Source organism: Perca fluviatilis, chromosome 21 (genome assembly GCF_010015445.1).
Source record: "Perca fluviatilis chromosome 21, GENO_Pfluv_1.0, whole genome shotgun sequence".
NCBI lineage: Eukaryota > Metazoa > Chordata > Actinopteri > Perciformes > Percidae > Perca > Perca fluviatilis.
Window position 1 is genome coordinate 8,477,210 of NC_053132.1, and position 16,568 is coordinate 8,493,777.

Sequence of the window (16,568 nt, forward strand, 5' to 3'; positions counted from 1 at the left end):
AAGACAAGATCAAAGCATGGCGGCAGTTCCTTACCCGAATCGAGGATCTAACGATAGAGGATGTGGTTTCCTGTACACATTGTGAAGCCCACTGAGGCAAATTTGTGATAAGGATATATATTTTTTTAAATGTACTTGACTGTTGAGTCTTGTTGTTCTTGTTCTGCTGTATGGCTATTAGTGTGTAAGTTCATTATTTTAGCTTGTTTGTGTATTCTCTTTAAAGACTGTTAATATTGAATGTAAAGCTCTTTGAATTGCCTTGTTGCTGACATGTGCTAAATAAATAAACTTACCTCCTCTTATCATAAAAAAGGCATAGTATAGTATAGTATGTCAAAAAGTCATTGTATAGTGTGTCAAAAAAAGTCATAGTATAGTTTGTCAAAAAGTCGTAGTATAATATGTCCAAAAAATTCAAAGTATACTATGTCGAAAAAGTCATAGTATAGTATGTCCAAAAAGTCAGTTTGTCGAAAAACGTCAGAAAAAAAGTAATAATATAGCATGTTGTATAAATATTGTATGTCGAAAAAGGCAAAAAATGTCATAGTATAGTATGTTGAAAACATAGTTTAACTATAGTATATCAAAAAAGTCATTATATAGTATGTCGAAAAGTCATAGTATAATATGTTGAAAAAAATCATCAAAAGGTCAAAGTATAGTATGTTGAAAACATAGTTTAACTATAGTATGTTGAAAAAGTCATAGTATATGTCGAAAAAAGTTTTAAACAGTACGCCAAAAAAAAGTCATAGTTGAGCCTTGTTGTTCTTGTTCTGCTGTATGTCTATTAGTGTGTAAGTTCATTATTTTAGCTTAAAAACTTACCTCCCCTTACCATAAAAAAGTCATAAGGTATAGTATGTCAAAAAGTCATAGCATAGTGTGTCTAAAAATGTCCTAGTATAGTATGTTGAAAAAAGTCATCAAAAGGTCTTAGTATAGTATGTTGAAAATAAAGTCTAACTATAGTATGTTGAAAAAAGTCATTGTATAATATGTTGAAAAGTCACAGTATAATAGGTCAAAAAAAGGCCAAAAAGTCATAGTATAGTATGTCGAAAAAGGCAAAAAAGTCACAGTAGAGCATGTTGAAAAAAATCATCAAAAGGTCAAAGTATGTTGAAAACATAGTTTAACTATGTTGAAAAAGTCATAGTATATGTCGAAAAAAGTTTTAAACAGTACGCCGAAAAAGTCATAAAAAAGTCATAGTTGAGCCTTGTTGAAAAAAGTCATAGTTGAGCCTTGTTGTTCTTGTTCTGCTGTATGTCTATTAGTGTGTGAGTTCATTATTTTAGCTTATTTTTGTCTATTCTCTTTAAAGACTGTTAATATTGTATGTAAAGCTCTTTGAATTGTCTGTTGCTGAAATGTGCTAAATAAATAAACTTACCTCCCCTTACCATAAAAAGTCATAGTACAGTATGTCGAAAAAGACAAACAAAGTAATAGTATAGTATGTCGAAAAAAGGCAAAAGTCATAGTATAGTATGTTGAAAAAAATCATAGTATAGTATGTCCAAAAAGTCATAGTTGAGCCTTGTTGTTCTTGTTCTGCTGTATGTCTATTAGTGTGTAAGTTCATTATTTTAGCTTGTTTTTGTCTATTCTCTTTAAAGACTTTTTTTTTTTTAATTGTCTTGTTGCTAAAATGTGCTAAATAAATAAACTTACCTCCCCTTACCATAAAAAGTCTTAAGGTATAATATGTCAAAAAGTCATAGTATAATTTGTCAAAAAGTCATAGTATAGTATGTCCAAAAAAATTCAAAGTATAGGCCGAAAAAGTCATAGTATAATATGTCGAAAAAAAGGCAAAAAAGTCACAGTATAGTATGTTGAAAAAAATCATCAAAGGGTCAAAGTATAGTATGTTAAAAATATTGTTTAACTAACTACAGACTGTTAATATTGTATGTAAAGCTCTTTGAATTGTCTGTTGCTGAAATGTGCTAAATAAATAAACTTACCTCCCCTTATCATAAAAAGTCATAGTATAGTATGTCTAAAAAAGGCGAAAGTCATAGTATAGTATGTTGAAAAAAATCATAGTATAGTATGTCCAAAAAGTCATAGTTGAGCCTTGTTGTTCTTGTTCTGCTGTATGTCTATTAGTGTGTAAGTTCATTATTTTAGCTTGTTTTTGTCTATTCTCTTTAAAGACTTAACTTAAAAACTTACCTCCCCTTACCATAAAAAAGTCAAAAGGTATAGTATGTCAAAAAGTCATAGTGTAGTGTGTCTAAAAATGTCCTAGTTAGTGATGGGCATTCCGGCTCTTTTTTGTGAGCCGGCTCGTTTGACTCAGCTCACTGAAAAGAGACGGCTCGTTTGGCTCACAAACGGCTCTTTAAAAAAATGTATGTTTTGACTATGATAGGTGTGAAAAACAATTCTAATTAAATTAATAAATGAAATCATACTCACAGTGTCTCACAATTTCTTTAAAAATGCATTGATTTGTTATGAAAAAAGAATACTATTAAACATTTGCATTTAAATTACAACTTTTTAATGTATAGAAACAACATTCAAAACAAATACAATCTGAATCTGAACAACATAATAGAACCCATTTTAAAGAAAAATAAATAACTGAAAGGATTAAACCGGTCCCTCTTTTTCTCTCTGCTTTGTTTTCAGAGCTGTTTTTCCTCTCCTCTGTCCTCTCCTCCGAGTTTGACAGTGTGTGTGTGTGTGTGTGTGTGTGTGTGTGTGTGATGGCTCGGCCGCTCCCTCATGCCATATAATTGGTTGACACCTTGTGTATGATTGACAGGAACAGAATGTGAGGCTGATCAGACAGTCAAAACTAATGTGTGCCTATATAATTATTTTTTTGTTCTTTGAATTAGTCAATTATTTTAAATAAAATAAAATTCACTCATTATTTCATTATTACATAATGATTTAATTTCTATAGGCTATATTTTTAAAAATAGAGTCGGCTCTTCGGCTAGCGAGCCAGCTCCCGTCGTTCACCTACAAGAGCCGGCTCTTAGAGCCGACTCATTCGCGAACGACCCATCACTAGTCCTAGTATAGTATGTTGAAAAAAGTCATCAAAAGGTCTAACTATAGTATGTTGAAAACATAGTCTAACTATAGTATGTTGAAAAAAGTCATCAAAAGGTCTTAGTATAGTATGTTGAAAACATAGTCTAACTATAGTATGTTGAAAAAAGTCATCAAAAGGTCTAACTATAGTATGTTGAAAACATAGTCTAACTATAGTATGTTGAAAAAAGTCATCAAAAGGTCTAACTATAGTATGTTGAAAAAAGTCATTGTATGATGTGTCGAAAAGTCACAGTATAATAGGTTAAAAAAAGGCCAAAAAGTCATAGTATAGTATGTCGAAAAAGGCAAAAAAAGTCACAGTAGAGCATGTCGGAAAAAATCATAAAAAAGTCATAGTACAGTATGTCAAAAAAAGTCATAAAAAGTCATAGTTGAGCCTTGTTGTTCTTGTTCTGCTGTATGTCTATTAGTGTGTAAGTTCATTATTTTAGCTTGTTTTTGTCTATTCTCTTTAAAGACTGTTAATATTGAATGTAAAGCTCTTTGAATTGCCATGTTGCTGAAATATGCTAAATAAATAAACTTACCTCCCCTTACCATAAAAAAGTCATAAGGCATAGTATAGTATGTCTAAAAAAGTCACTGTATAGTTTGTCTAAAAAAAGTCATAGTATAGTTTGTCAAAAAAAGTCATAGTATAGTATGTTGAAAACATAGTTTAACTATAATATGTCGAAAAAGTCATTGTATAGTATGTCGAAAAAAGGCTAAAAAAAGTCATAGTATAGTATGTTGAAAAAAGTTGTAGTATAGTATGTCGAAAAAAGGTAAAAAAGTCATAGTATAGTATGTCCAAAAAGTCATAGTTGAGCCTTGTTGTTCTTGTTCTGCTGTATGTCTATTAGTGTGTAAGTTCATTATTTTAGCTTGTTTTTTTGTCTATTCTCTTTAAAGTTAATATTGTATGTAAAACTCTTTTTAATTGCCTTGTTGCTGAAATGTGCTAAATAAATAAACGTACCTCCCCTTACCATAAAAAAGTCATAAGGCATAGTATAGTATGTCAAAAAGTCATAGTATAGTTTGTCAAAAAGTCATAGTATAGTATGTCTAAAAAAGTCCTAAAAAAGTCATAGTATAGTTTGTCAAAAAGTCATAGTATAGTATGTTGAAAAAAAGTCATAGTATATATAGTATGTCAAAAACAAATCATAGTATAGTGTCTAAAAAGGTCATGTATAGTATGTCCAAAAAGGTCATAGTATTGTATGTCCAAAAAAATTAAAAGTATACAATGTCCAAAGTCATTACAATATGTCGAAAAAAGGCAAAAAAGTCATAGTATAGTATGTCCAAAAAAATTAAAAGTATACTATGTCGAAAAAGTCATTGTATAGTATGTCGAAAAAAGGCAAAAAAGTCACAGTATAGTATGTTGAAAAAAATCATCAAAAGGTCAAAGTATAGTATGTTGAAAACATAGTTTAACTATAGTATGTTGAAAAAGTCATAGTATAATATGTCGAAAAAAGTTTTAAACAGTACGCCGAAAAAGTCATAAAAAGTCATAGTTGAGCCTTGTTGTTCTTGTTCTGCTGTATGTCTATTAGTGTGTAAGTTCATTATTTTAGCTTGTTTTTGTCTATTCTCTTTAAAGACTGTTGATATTGTATGTAAAGCTCTTTGAATTGTCTGTTGCTGAAATGTGCTAAATAAATAAACTTACCTCCCCTTACCATAAAAAGTCTTAAGGTATAATATGTCAAAAAGTCATAGTATACTGTGTCTAAAAAAAGTCATAGTATAGTTTGTCAAAAAAAAGTCATAGTATAGTATGTTGAAAACAGTTTAACTATAGTATGTCGAAAAAGACAAAAAAAGTAATAGTATAGTATGTTGAAAAAAGGCGAAAGTCATAGTATAGTATATTGAAAACATAGTTTAACTATAGTATGTTGAAAAAGACAAAAAAAGTAATAGTATAGTATGTCGAAAAAAGGTAAAAGAGTCATAGGATAGTATGTCAAAAAGTCATAGTTGAGCCTTGTTGTTCTTGTTCTGCTGTATGTCTATTAGTGTGTAAGTTCATTATTTTAGCTTATTTTTGTCTATTCTCTTTAAAGACTGTTAATATTGTATGTAACGCTCTTTGAATTTTCTGTTGCTGAAATGTGCTAAATAAATAAACTTACCTCCCCTTACCATAAAAAGTCTTAAGGTATAATATTTCAAAAAGTCATAATATACTTTGTCAAAAAAAGTCATAGTATAGTAAGTGGAAAAAAGTCATGAAAAAGTCAAACTATAGTATGTCGAAAAAAATTAATAATATAGCATGTTGTATAAAGGTTTAGCATAGTATGTTGAAAAAGTAAAAAAGTCATAATATAGTATGTTGTATAAAAGGTATAGCATAGTATGTTGAAAAAGTAATTGTATAGTATGTCAAAAAGTCATAGTATATGTCAAAAAAAGGCAAGAAATGTCATAGTATAGCATTTTGAAAAAAGTCATAGTTGAGCCTTGTTGTTCTTGTTCTGCTGTATGTCTATTAGTGTGTAAGTTAATTATTTTAGCTTGTTTTTGTCTATTCTCTTTAAAGACTGAATTGCCTTGTTGCTGAAATGCGCTAAATAAATAAACTTACCTCCCCTTACCATAAAAAAAGTCATAAGGCATAGTATAGTATGTCTAAAAAAATCATAGTATAGTACGTTGAAAAAAAGTCATAGCATAGTATCTGGAAAGTATTCATAAAAAGTCACAGTATAGTAGGTCATAAAAAGTAATGAAAAGGTCATAGTATAGTATTTTGAAAAAAGTCATAGCAGGGTATGTTCGAAAAAAGTTATGAAAAGGTCATTGTAAAAAGGAAAAAAAGTCATAGTATAGTATGTTGAAAAAAAGTCATAGTATAGTATGTTGAAAAAAAGTCATAGTATAGTATGTCGGAAAAAGATATAAAAAAAAAAGTCAGTTAAGTTTGTTGAAAATAGTCATAGTATAGTTTGTCAAAAAAAGTCAAAGCCATAGTATAGTATATGGAATAATAAAAATAAAAATGTGGTCATATGTGGAAAAATGTCAAAATCAAGTCAAAATGTAAAAAAACCTTTTCAACACAAACTAAACATTAGAACCTTCATTAAGGTAGCATTTACTACAGGACTGTTGAATTAGGACGGCATTAGTTTTAACTAGGAGTACCTAATAAACTGGTAACTGAGTGTTTAGTCCACGAGGCATTCAGCCTGCGCTACATTGTTCATTTCATGGAAAGACGACGTCTGTAAATTTAGTCAATGACTCAATTTAAATGATCAAAATTCTCAAACATGTAAAATAATTTTGAGCATATAACTAAATTGAGTTACTTCATAGAAGTGTGAACATATTTACACAGAACAGGGCTCGAGAGTGCGACCAATTTGGTCGCAAATGCGACCAAAATGTGTAAGGGTGCGACTAAGATTTTTCCTAGGTCGCACCGGTGCACCTAACGTCCTCGCATCCGCTGCCTCTCCACTAACGGAGCGATGTTGTTTATATCGATATGGTTTAATGTTGCGTTACATGACCCATTCCTTCTGGAAAGCCGTGGTGCCTGTGTTTGGATTTGGATCTCTCCTCCGTGCAGCCCCCCCCCCATTCACTCACACACCTGCCGGCTCACCTGCAACATGGAGAGACACAGCGCCGCTGGTCCAAACTCCCGACATTTGTCTACAGTTTTAATTGTTATTAACACAGCTGTATATTGTTAAGTATGAGAGGGAAACCTGTATTGGTACCAGTGTTTCCGCTGGTAACTCTGTTACTCGGCACGCGGAAAAAACATTATTAAACTAACTTCAGTTCGTTGGAGTGGCAAAGTGTAGAAGAGGAGCGTGCTGGATCATAGTTCATAAAAATGCAGCGCAGTGACGATCCAGACATTTCATAGCCAACACAAGACTGGTGTAACGCCGCTAATGAGTCAAGCGTCACACTCTCTGAGTAGCCTAGCATACGCTTCAGTGCGCATCGCACTCCCTGTCTTTCGGTCGTTCTTTTTTTTTTTAAGATTTCGGCCTTTATTTTGATAGGAAAGCTGAAGACAGAAAGGGGGGAGAGAGTGGGGGGATGACATGCACAGACATGAAAATCACTCACCTTTGGCGAAATTCGCCCGTTTGAAACCAAAATAGGTGACCTACGTGAATCGTGTAGATTTGATGAGAAAATGTTTAAGGGAAGGGGTGTAAGGTACACGGGCCCGGGTGCCATATGACTATTTTAGAAAAATAAATAAATTTAAAAAGTTCACATGGGATTTGGTTTTAGCGCGCGGATTTAACCATACTGTCTATAGCTTTGACCAATCCGAACTTCCACCAACCTTCTGCAGCGCATGTTCAGGAAGGACGCCGCGGCGGTAAGACAGGGCTTGCTAGTCATTAGATGCTAGTCACAAAGCTTCGGTCCGTGCACTCTGTAATATGTAATACGTTACCGGCAACGACCGCTACCGTTAAGACTGCGACTGTTCCTTTACTGACCGACCGTGATACAAACAATACGTGGGTACACGTTCATAGCGGATCATGATTTGTAAAACTATCTGTGACGCCAAACTGCCTTGATAAAGCTGTCTGTTTGGAATCAGCATGGCAGGTATTTAAACATAACGGCCTTGTCCCAGAGTTTAGACGTCTAGCAAAATAAACAATGCCACGTTTTTAATAATTGTAAATAAAGCCGCTAATATCAGCATGGACAAAATCATGAATGTACTAATTTGCTTTTTTGATGATGACCTGGCCAAAGTCGTACATTTTAGTTTTCACAATGATTCATTGTAGATTGTGATTATGATATTATTGCAATATGTAAATCCACATTGACTCTTTATTTAAAGGTCCCATGGCATGAAAATTTCACTTTATGAGGTTTTTTAACATTAATATGAGTTCCCCCGGCCTGGTCGGAGTCAAACCTCTATATTTACCAACTGAGCTATCCGGGCGTCCTCTTTCTCTTTTAATCAGTCTGTTATTGTTGTTGAAAGCTTATGAAGGAGCTTTCTCAGGCTATTTATTTTAGATAACTTTCATTTACATGTGTTGCAGCTGTATATTTTCAAACTGGTAAAGAAAACCCTGTCTTTGCATTTTGTTTTAATCACAATCTGTTTTAATAAAAGAGCTTGTGAAAAGTGGCTTTGACTTAAAACTGAACATTTAGCCCACTTTGTAAAAAAATACAGAGCTATATATCGTGTATTGCCATTCAGCGTTACGGCGATGCGAGGAAAAATTTGGGTGCACCTAAATTTTGTGCTGGTGCACCTAAATAAAAAAAGTTAGGCGCACCAGTGCAACCAAGGCAAAAAGTTAGTGTGGAGCCCTGCAGAAGATAAAGAAGTTGTGCATATTCATTTTAATTAAATTCACATGAATGCACAAGTGAAAAGCAGTTCATTACCAAAGGTACTTTAGCACTCTCATTTCATAGAAAATGCAACATAAGTTAAATTTTAAGTTTCCCTTTATTTCGCAAATATTTAAACCATATACTGTAAAACATTTTAAACATTTAAGACTATTTTTGAGTAGAAGGTATTTTCCCGGTAGATACAGTATCAATACTCAGAGCATAACAGAGACAAAATGACTCTGAATAAATTATTAAATTGCAAAAAAAAAAGAAAAAAAAAAAAGAGCTTGTTCTTTTCTTGCAAAAGCAAAGATACCAACCGGTGGGCAAAGACAATCAACGCTGCTTCGATCCAACAGTCTCAGCTCGGAGTGTTTGAATCCTGAGAGGTCACTGAGCTACTCCGACTGTGACGCAAAGGCCGACAGTCTCATCCTTGCGCAGACACCTCGGTCTGTAAAAGTTCTCTGCGAGCGCCCGAAAAAGGTTCAACCGTCGGTGGCCAGGATCAGCACGGCGCCGAAGATACCCACGTTATGTCCTATCAGCTTCATCTGGTTCCAGAACTCCACCTTGCGGGTGTGGTGCCAGTAGCCCAGGTTGCCATCAATGAGCAGGATCACCAGAGGCAGGACGGTGGCCAGGATCTGTGCGGCCAGGCGGATGTAGCAGCCAGACAGGAAGGCCAGAGCCAGCAACCCAAACAGCACCTCCAGCAGCATCAAAGTGATTTCTCCTCCCACGATGTGGTTCAGATAGGCCTGTTGGTCCTCTTTGCTGTGCTGGAGGGAGTACACCTAGTGGGGAGTGGTACTGCGTTATTTAATGTGACGCTGACATCAGGTTTCGGTTTGCAGTACACTGTGTTTTAACTCTGGGTGGAGGTGTTACAGCTAAAAGGTGTGCTTTATTTGACATATGCAGAAGTGCCTTAAGTCTTATTCTCACGCATATAAATGTGGATTAATCTGCTTTGTACATATCTACCTCAAGTGGGCTTTTTCATGACGTGATCGCAAGAAAGATACTCACACAAAATCTTGTTCAGTCAGTGAATCTCAACTAATAAGCCTTTAAATTGGCTTAAGAAAACGGCTGCGACTAATTATTTATTAACAAATAATCTACCGGTTTTGGTAATCTAATCATATCAGAGAATAAGGAGAACTGAGCTTCAGTATCTCAGACCCTGATAGGACGTCTTTAAATGTCTTGTTTTGTCTGACCAAACGATATTAAGTTTATAATTAAACAAAACGGAGAAAAAGCAGCAAAATGACATTTAAATGAGCTTGAACTGAAGATTTTGTTTTGGGTTTTGCTTGTAAAATTGCCATTTTTTTTGTTTGTCAAATCAAGTTATCGTCTAATCTAGTTACGACCAAATCTGGCTCTAAGCATTGCATCTTAATGTCTCGGGCATGTTCTCTTAACGCAATGCCCTTGATGACAATTTGAGCTTTAGTCAATTCATAAAATGTATTCTGTTCTTGTTCAGACAACTGTTTTGGTCGCATTTTGTTTAAATGTCAGAATTTGTTACCAAGTCTGTCCACATACAAATAATAATAATAATAAATAAATACAACTGATGTACAGTAGTTCTTACCATGCAGATGAGGTAGACCCCCAGAAAAACCTGTCCAGTAGACTGCAGCGATCTGCTGCGAGGTTTCTGTCTGTACACCTCCCCCGCGCCACTGGCCAAAACCATAAAGCCTCCAATAATGGCCAGCGCTCTGGAATACATCCGTACCTGCAGAGAAACAACATCAAGGCTGTGATAATAACCTATGACAAGTCCCTGCTACCATGTCAATCTCTGATAAAACAATCTTCTTTCAGACTTCTAGTGGTGACCTAAATCCATTTCTTTTCCCTCGTGTGACACGACACAGATCTTTTTTTCCAACACTGATCTGGGCCACTTTAATATGTCCTTCTAAATCTGATACATATCCGATTATGTGAAAATTTGACAGCTGTCTGAACAGTCAGAACTAAGCATAGGGGGCAGTGGTGCGTAAGACTGCATCAGAAATATTGCTTCATTGCAAACAAAAACAGCAGTGAAACAAGTGCTTGATTAAAAGCATATTAAAAGAGATGACTGATTTAAGACCAAAAAATACCCTTGTGGTGATGTTGACACTCATTGTCAAATCACCTCAAATAAATGCCACATGTATAAACATTACAATGGATATTTCCTCCATGACATCAGTTAAGCCTTGGACTGAGCTTTTCAATATTGCTTACAACTATTTAAAATCAGCCAAACAAAAGTTAAAGCCTAAGTGATATTGAAAAACAAGGATAATAATCAAAAGGGAAACTCCAGGGAGTCTGGTGATGACGGCTGATTTTTACACTTCCAATCGTGTAAAATGAGTCCATGTCCAAGTTTAACTGGTGTATACACTACCAGTCAAAAGTTTGGGGTCATTTAGAAATTTCCATTCCACTCCATTATAGACAGAATACCAGCTGAGATCAGTTGCATTGTTTTTTTTTTAACCAGGGCAGCAGTTTTCAGATGACATTATGTGCTTACATAATTGCAAAAGAGTTCTCCAATGTTTTCTCAGTTAGCCTTTTAAAATGATATCAGATTAGTAAACAGAATGAGCCTTTGGAACATTGGATGAATGGTTGCTGATAATGGGCAATGTAGATATTACATTAAAGATCAGCCACTTCTTTCTACAACAGTAGAGAACCCTTTTGCAATTATGTAAGCACATAATGTCATCTGAAAACTGCTGCCCTGGTAAAACAAACAATGCAACTGATCTCAGCTGGTATTATGTCTGTAATGGAGTGGAATGGAAATAACTAAGTGACCACAAATTTTTAACCGGTAGTGTATACCTACACATTAATACCTGCATATGATAATCAGAAATCTAAAAGGTAACTTTTTTTTTTAATGTAAACCACAGAAGCCAACTCACCTTAAGCCAGTCCCCGTAGTACACTTGTTCTCCAACATACGATGCATATGTGCTGACGGCCAGTTGTATGGCAGCGGCCATTGCAAACCACCTCCTCTTCACCCCGAATGACATGAAGCTAGCACAGAGCACTGCAGCCCCCATGTCCACATACAGGTACGGTACATGGATATCTGGTTTCCTGAAGGTGACAATTAATAAAAAGAGCAAACTTTATTTTACACAGCTATGGCTTTATTTCTAAATATCTGTTGTATATCGTTTGTTTCATGATTTATTTGTACATGTGTATGCATAGAGTATTGTGTATTATAGAGAGGTAGTCAGAACACATTGCACGCATTGTCCATTGCATTTAAATGCTTCTGCAGTAATGACAATAAACTTGTACTTGTTTTACAGGAGGGCTCCAACTATTGATAGCTTTGGTGGTGATTCATCTATTAACTGTTGTGATTACTCATTTAGTCTTCGAAATGCATTAACAATAAAACTGCTGAACAATTCTTTAATATTCTCATTTATCACTTTTTAAAGATGAATTGTGTCATGTCTAAACGAATTTAAGTATTTTATTGTGAAAATCTGCTGTGAGAAATCTTAAATACTATTTTTGTCAGAGGGTTGTCTTATGATTAAAGCCAAATAATCATAACAGGCCAAACAACATTTTTACCGCGATTAATACTATGATGTATTTTTTTCCTATCTCTCATATTTCATAAAAAAATTCACTGTACTCAACACCTGGACTAGACAGATGTGTGTGATTTTCTTCCACATCAGCCAAAACAATATACTAAAGTCAAGTGTCCACATCCCTAAAGGAGGCCACTGTGTTTAATGGTGTAGAAAGGCAAGTCAATATTCACATTCATAAAGCAGTAAGCAGCACATATTCATGTAAAATTCAAGTAAAATGCCCAATTATATAATAATATACATAAATCCAAAATATTAATAAAATTTATTTAAGGGACAATTCTGGCGCAAAACGAACCTAGGGGTTAATAACATACTGTATGTGTACCTAGTCGACCATTCTCTGGAATATGTTTTCATGATAATCGAATCATAAACGCTGTGTTTGAGCTATGTTACTGGTTGCACGTCGTTCGACTGCTCGACTGCTCATGACCGTTTTCCAAGATGGCGCCCACATGTAAACATGAACGATACTGTCTTTATAATCTATCTTTTTAATAAACTGTCTGTACACTTACAAAAATCTCAATGCTTCGGTTTACATGTAGGGACCCTCATTATGCTTCCGTTGAAGTGTGGTGCTATTTTGAGCCTTGTTAGTGGTATAAAATAGCGATTTACCCTATGCCCCGAAAGGTAGCGTTAGCAGCTAACCACCGGAGTGCGGTAGCTTGTTAAAAGCTAGAGACGCATTCGATTAGCATGAAAACATGTCCCAGAGAACGGTCGACTAGGTAGACATATGTTATTAACACCTAGGTTCATTTTGCGCTGGAATTGTCCTTTAAGAAGGGGGCAGTGCAAATGAATAAAACACATGATTATTATCCCATATAAGGACATGGAAAGCTGCTGGCCCTGACGGGCTGGAAGGCACCATCCTAAAGAGCTGCAAAGAACAACTGAGCCCGGTGTTCAGAGGACTGTTTCAGAAATCACTTGACACACACAGAGTCCCAGTGATGTTGAAAACAGCGGAAATTCTACCACTTCCTAAGAAACCCAAACCAGTTGGAGTGAACCAATTTAGACCAGTGGCACTCACTTCTGTTGCAATGAAGTGCTTTGAGCAGATCATTTTAAATTTGTCTCAAAATACAAACCCAAGCTCACATGGACACATTACAGTTTGCTTACAGAGAGACAAGGAGAGTGGAAGATGCTGTCACAACCCTGCTGAATGGAATTTACAAACAGCTTGATACACCTGCCTCTCATGTACGCATCCTGTTTGCAGACCCTGCAGCTTTCAGCACCACCCACATGTTGATAGAGAAGCTGACAGACATGGGTGTAAACCTCCCTCTTGTAAAGTGGATTCAGGACTTTTAATACTATGATATATGTATTTTTGTCTATCTCAAATAGGACCATCATACATTTCATTAAAAAAAATACACTGTACTCAACACCTGGATGGACAGATGTGTGGGATTTGATTTTTCTTACACATCAGCCAAAACAAGTAAAATGCCCAATTAATAATAAACATAAATCCAAATGTATTACTCTAAGTTAGCACTTTCAGCACGACACCAATTTAAAGATAACTTGCTTTAAAAGGGCAGCTATTTGAGACAGGGAGGACAAATAACCCAACTAAAAGAGGCAGCCAGGTGTAACAACGGGAGTATACATTTTCCTTAAAGTTGGTATGATTACAGGACAATTCAGAGGGCTGTGGTTGTCTGAGTGGCCCAACCCACCACAGCCTGATACAATACACGCCCAGGGTATACACAGATTACTGCCAGAAAAAAATTACAGCCTGTCTCTCCGGTCCAACTGTAGCTAAATTACAGACCAGGCAAAATGTAACTTGTCATTTTAATTTAAACAACTCCATATGGCTGCAACTGTTTTACACCTTCAACAGCAAATATGCGAAAAGTTCGTACATCACAAATATTTTCCAGTTATTATATCTGCCAAACTAGCTATATACTGCAACCACAATCATCTTGATAATAAAAGGCTTTTGTACAAGTTTGACGCTGACTGCCGTTAGCTCGTTAGCTAGCTAGCTAACATTAACGTTGGCGGTTTCTCCGTGCTCTTATTAGTTAGTTCTTTTTACCTTTTTGATTCCGCTCGTTCAGCAAACAGCATCAACATGCTGAAGCAGTTCCAAAATCCGAACCGGGTCAAAATAAACGCTCCTAACTGGCTGAGAAACCTTAACGTTTGCTTTCTACTGGGAGCTGCCATTGTTGCCTGTTACTGCAATTGCAATCTTATCTGCCAACGACAACCCAGATAGTCAACATATACACACACATGTCGAAATAAAAGTACGAGTCTTTCTACATGCGTAAACGTGCTTTAATTTAAACACTGAAGCTCTTATTTTGAAAGGAGCTTCGGTTCTAGCTCAAAGACATACTTCTATTGGCTGATAGAACAAAGTGGGCGGGGCAGACTGCTAAGAGGAAACTACTGTCTATGGGAGGAAGCGGTAAAAGGTTCGACACCACCATCCAGAGGAGAAAGTAGATCATCACAGAAATCTTAAGGTCATTGAAGGAAAATGTGTTTTTGGCTGCTACTTATCCTTATCATTTTCTAGCAGGAATTAAGTACAGGTTAAACGGCCCTATTCTCAAAAATCTCAACGATTTGACCACAGAAATTGTGTGTAATACTCAAGCATCAATGTTTCAGTGTTTGTTTGTAGTCAAACAACAGCCATATCAAAATTATTCTATACTAATGTACTAATTCAGTTGAGAATTAGGGCTGCAAGTAGCCTAAGGATTAAGAATTTCTTATTTTATTAATCTGTGGATTATTGTTTGTTTAGTAAAAAGTGTACGCTTGTGGTCCAATTTTTTATTTATTTACATTTTCTATATTAAAGTGACTCTATGTAACTTTTACACGTTTCTGAAACTGTGTAATGTTCCATCTGATGATCATAAATGACCTGTAACAGAAAACGAGACTAACAGTGAAGAGAACGTCAGTTATATAGTTTATATTAATGCCTCTGCCTGGCTCCGATTTTTCCCGAAGTCACAAAATGATTTACGGTAGATGGCGCTACAGTCACACATTCTGATGGGTCACAGATTGCGGTGTATCACCGGAAAAGCCTGTGTTGGTGTATCCAGCCAGGGTGGCAGGAGATTTCTGTATATACATCTAATTGTATTTTTATTTTATTTTAGAAGTTATCTGTTGTAGTTATGACTGATACTGGGACAGGGCCATCACAGGAAAGAAGGAAATTAAAGGAGGCCAACTATAAATATGCGAGTAGCCTACTTTCGATTGAAAAACCCCCGACCTGAATCGGTCCTAACGGTGTTGACCGCACCAATTCGGCTCGTTTTGTTCTATCGACTGTACTCACATATTTATACCGGAATTCTCCTTTAAACGAAGAACAACTAAAAGCTAAACGGGCAAAACCGAGTCAATCTCGGTCAGGCTTTCAACAGATGGAGACAATTAAGGGATTGTAAATGATTCAAAAACGTCCCTGAATTGGCCCTCAGCTATATGTCTATTTCATTCATAAAAAAAACTTTACCATGTGCGATGTGGTTGTACGTCAGTGACTTTGTGTTGGCCTACTATTTTCTTTTCCCTTGTCCCCCTGCACTTGTGTAAAGCGTCCTTGGGTTTCATAAGTTATCACTAAGTTGGTTGCTACAGTGACAACGGTTTAGCTCATGATACATCCAAAGTAGGCTAAGTTACCATATACCAAACTTTAAACGCAACAATGCATCTGTAAGTATTCTCCTATTGTAAATTAATGATTTTCTGTCCGAGCAAAATCATCGCAACTATATGACCTCCTGGTAACGCTAATCTACAGTGGGCAAACACAGCACCGTAAAGAAAAGACCTTTACGATGGCAGGTGTGGTAAAAACACTACCGCTTTTGTCCAAAGCGGCCACTTAGAATCAATACAAACTGAAAGTTACATATAGCCACTTTAATTATTAATTAAATTACATTTATTTAAGAAGGGGGTAGTGCAAATTAATAAAACTCATGATTATAGGCTACATGGGTTAAAAATGCCAAAATCAGCCAAAAGACTATTTTGCACCTGTAGTCCCCTGGCCTCAATATTAATACTAGCCTACTTACATTATTTAACTTATTAAATATTTACAGCAAATTTGTATCACAATTCATGATTGCCAATGCTTTTTCAAAGTCTTTTCGACAATTCCAGTGAAATAATTCTGGTAGAGAAATACAAATCTTTTAGTTTTAATTTATGTTTTGCCCTAAAACAGTCAAAGATAAAAAAAAATCTCACTGATAATTAAAAATATTAATGAATAATACTGATTATTAGTTTATAATGAATTAATGCAAGTTTGTCATTGTGTAGGCCTAATTTCAGTGTTTATTAATTTTTAATTGTATTGGTTTATTTAACAGGGACAGACATGAATAAATATGTCAATATGCCAGAGTTAGCCATAAGATTTTCAGTCTGAGG

General features: G+C 35.3%; 1 protein-coding gene across 1 annotated transcript; it reads right to left on the bottom strand.

Annotated features, from left to right (window-relative positions):
- Positions 1-8,538: 8,538 nt before the first annotated feature.
- On the bottom strand, positions 8,539-14,354 carry tmem101 (transmembrane protein 101). The gene is made up of 4 exons (XM_039789253.1): positions 14,182-14,354; positions 11,400-11,580; positions 10,055-10,201; positions 8,539-9,242 (listed from the first exon to the last, which is right to left on the bottom strand). Exons 1-4 carry the CDS (start codon positions 14,310-14,312, stop codon positions 8,934-8,936), a joined length of 768 nt encoding a protein of 255 aa, XP_039645187.1. The 5' UTR covers positions 14,313-14,354; the 3' UTR covers positions 8,539-8,933.
- Positions 14,355-16,568: the final 2,214 nt, after the last annotated feature.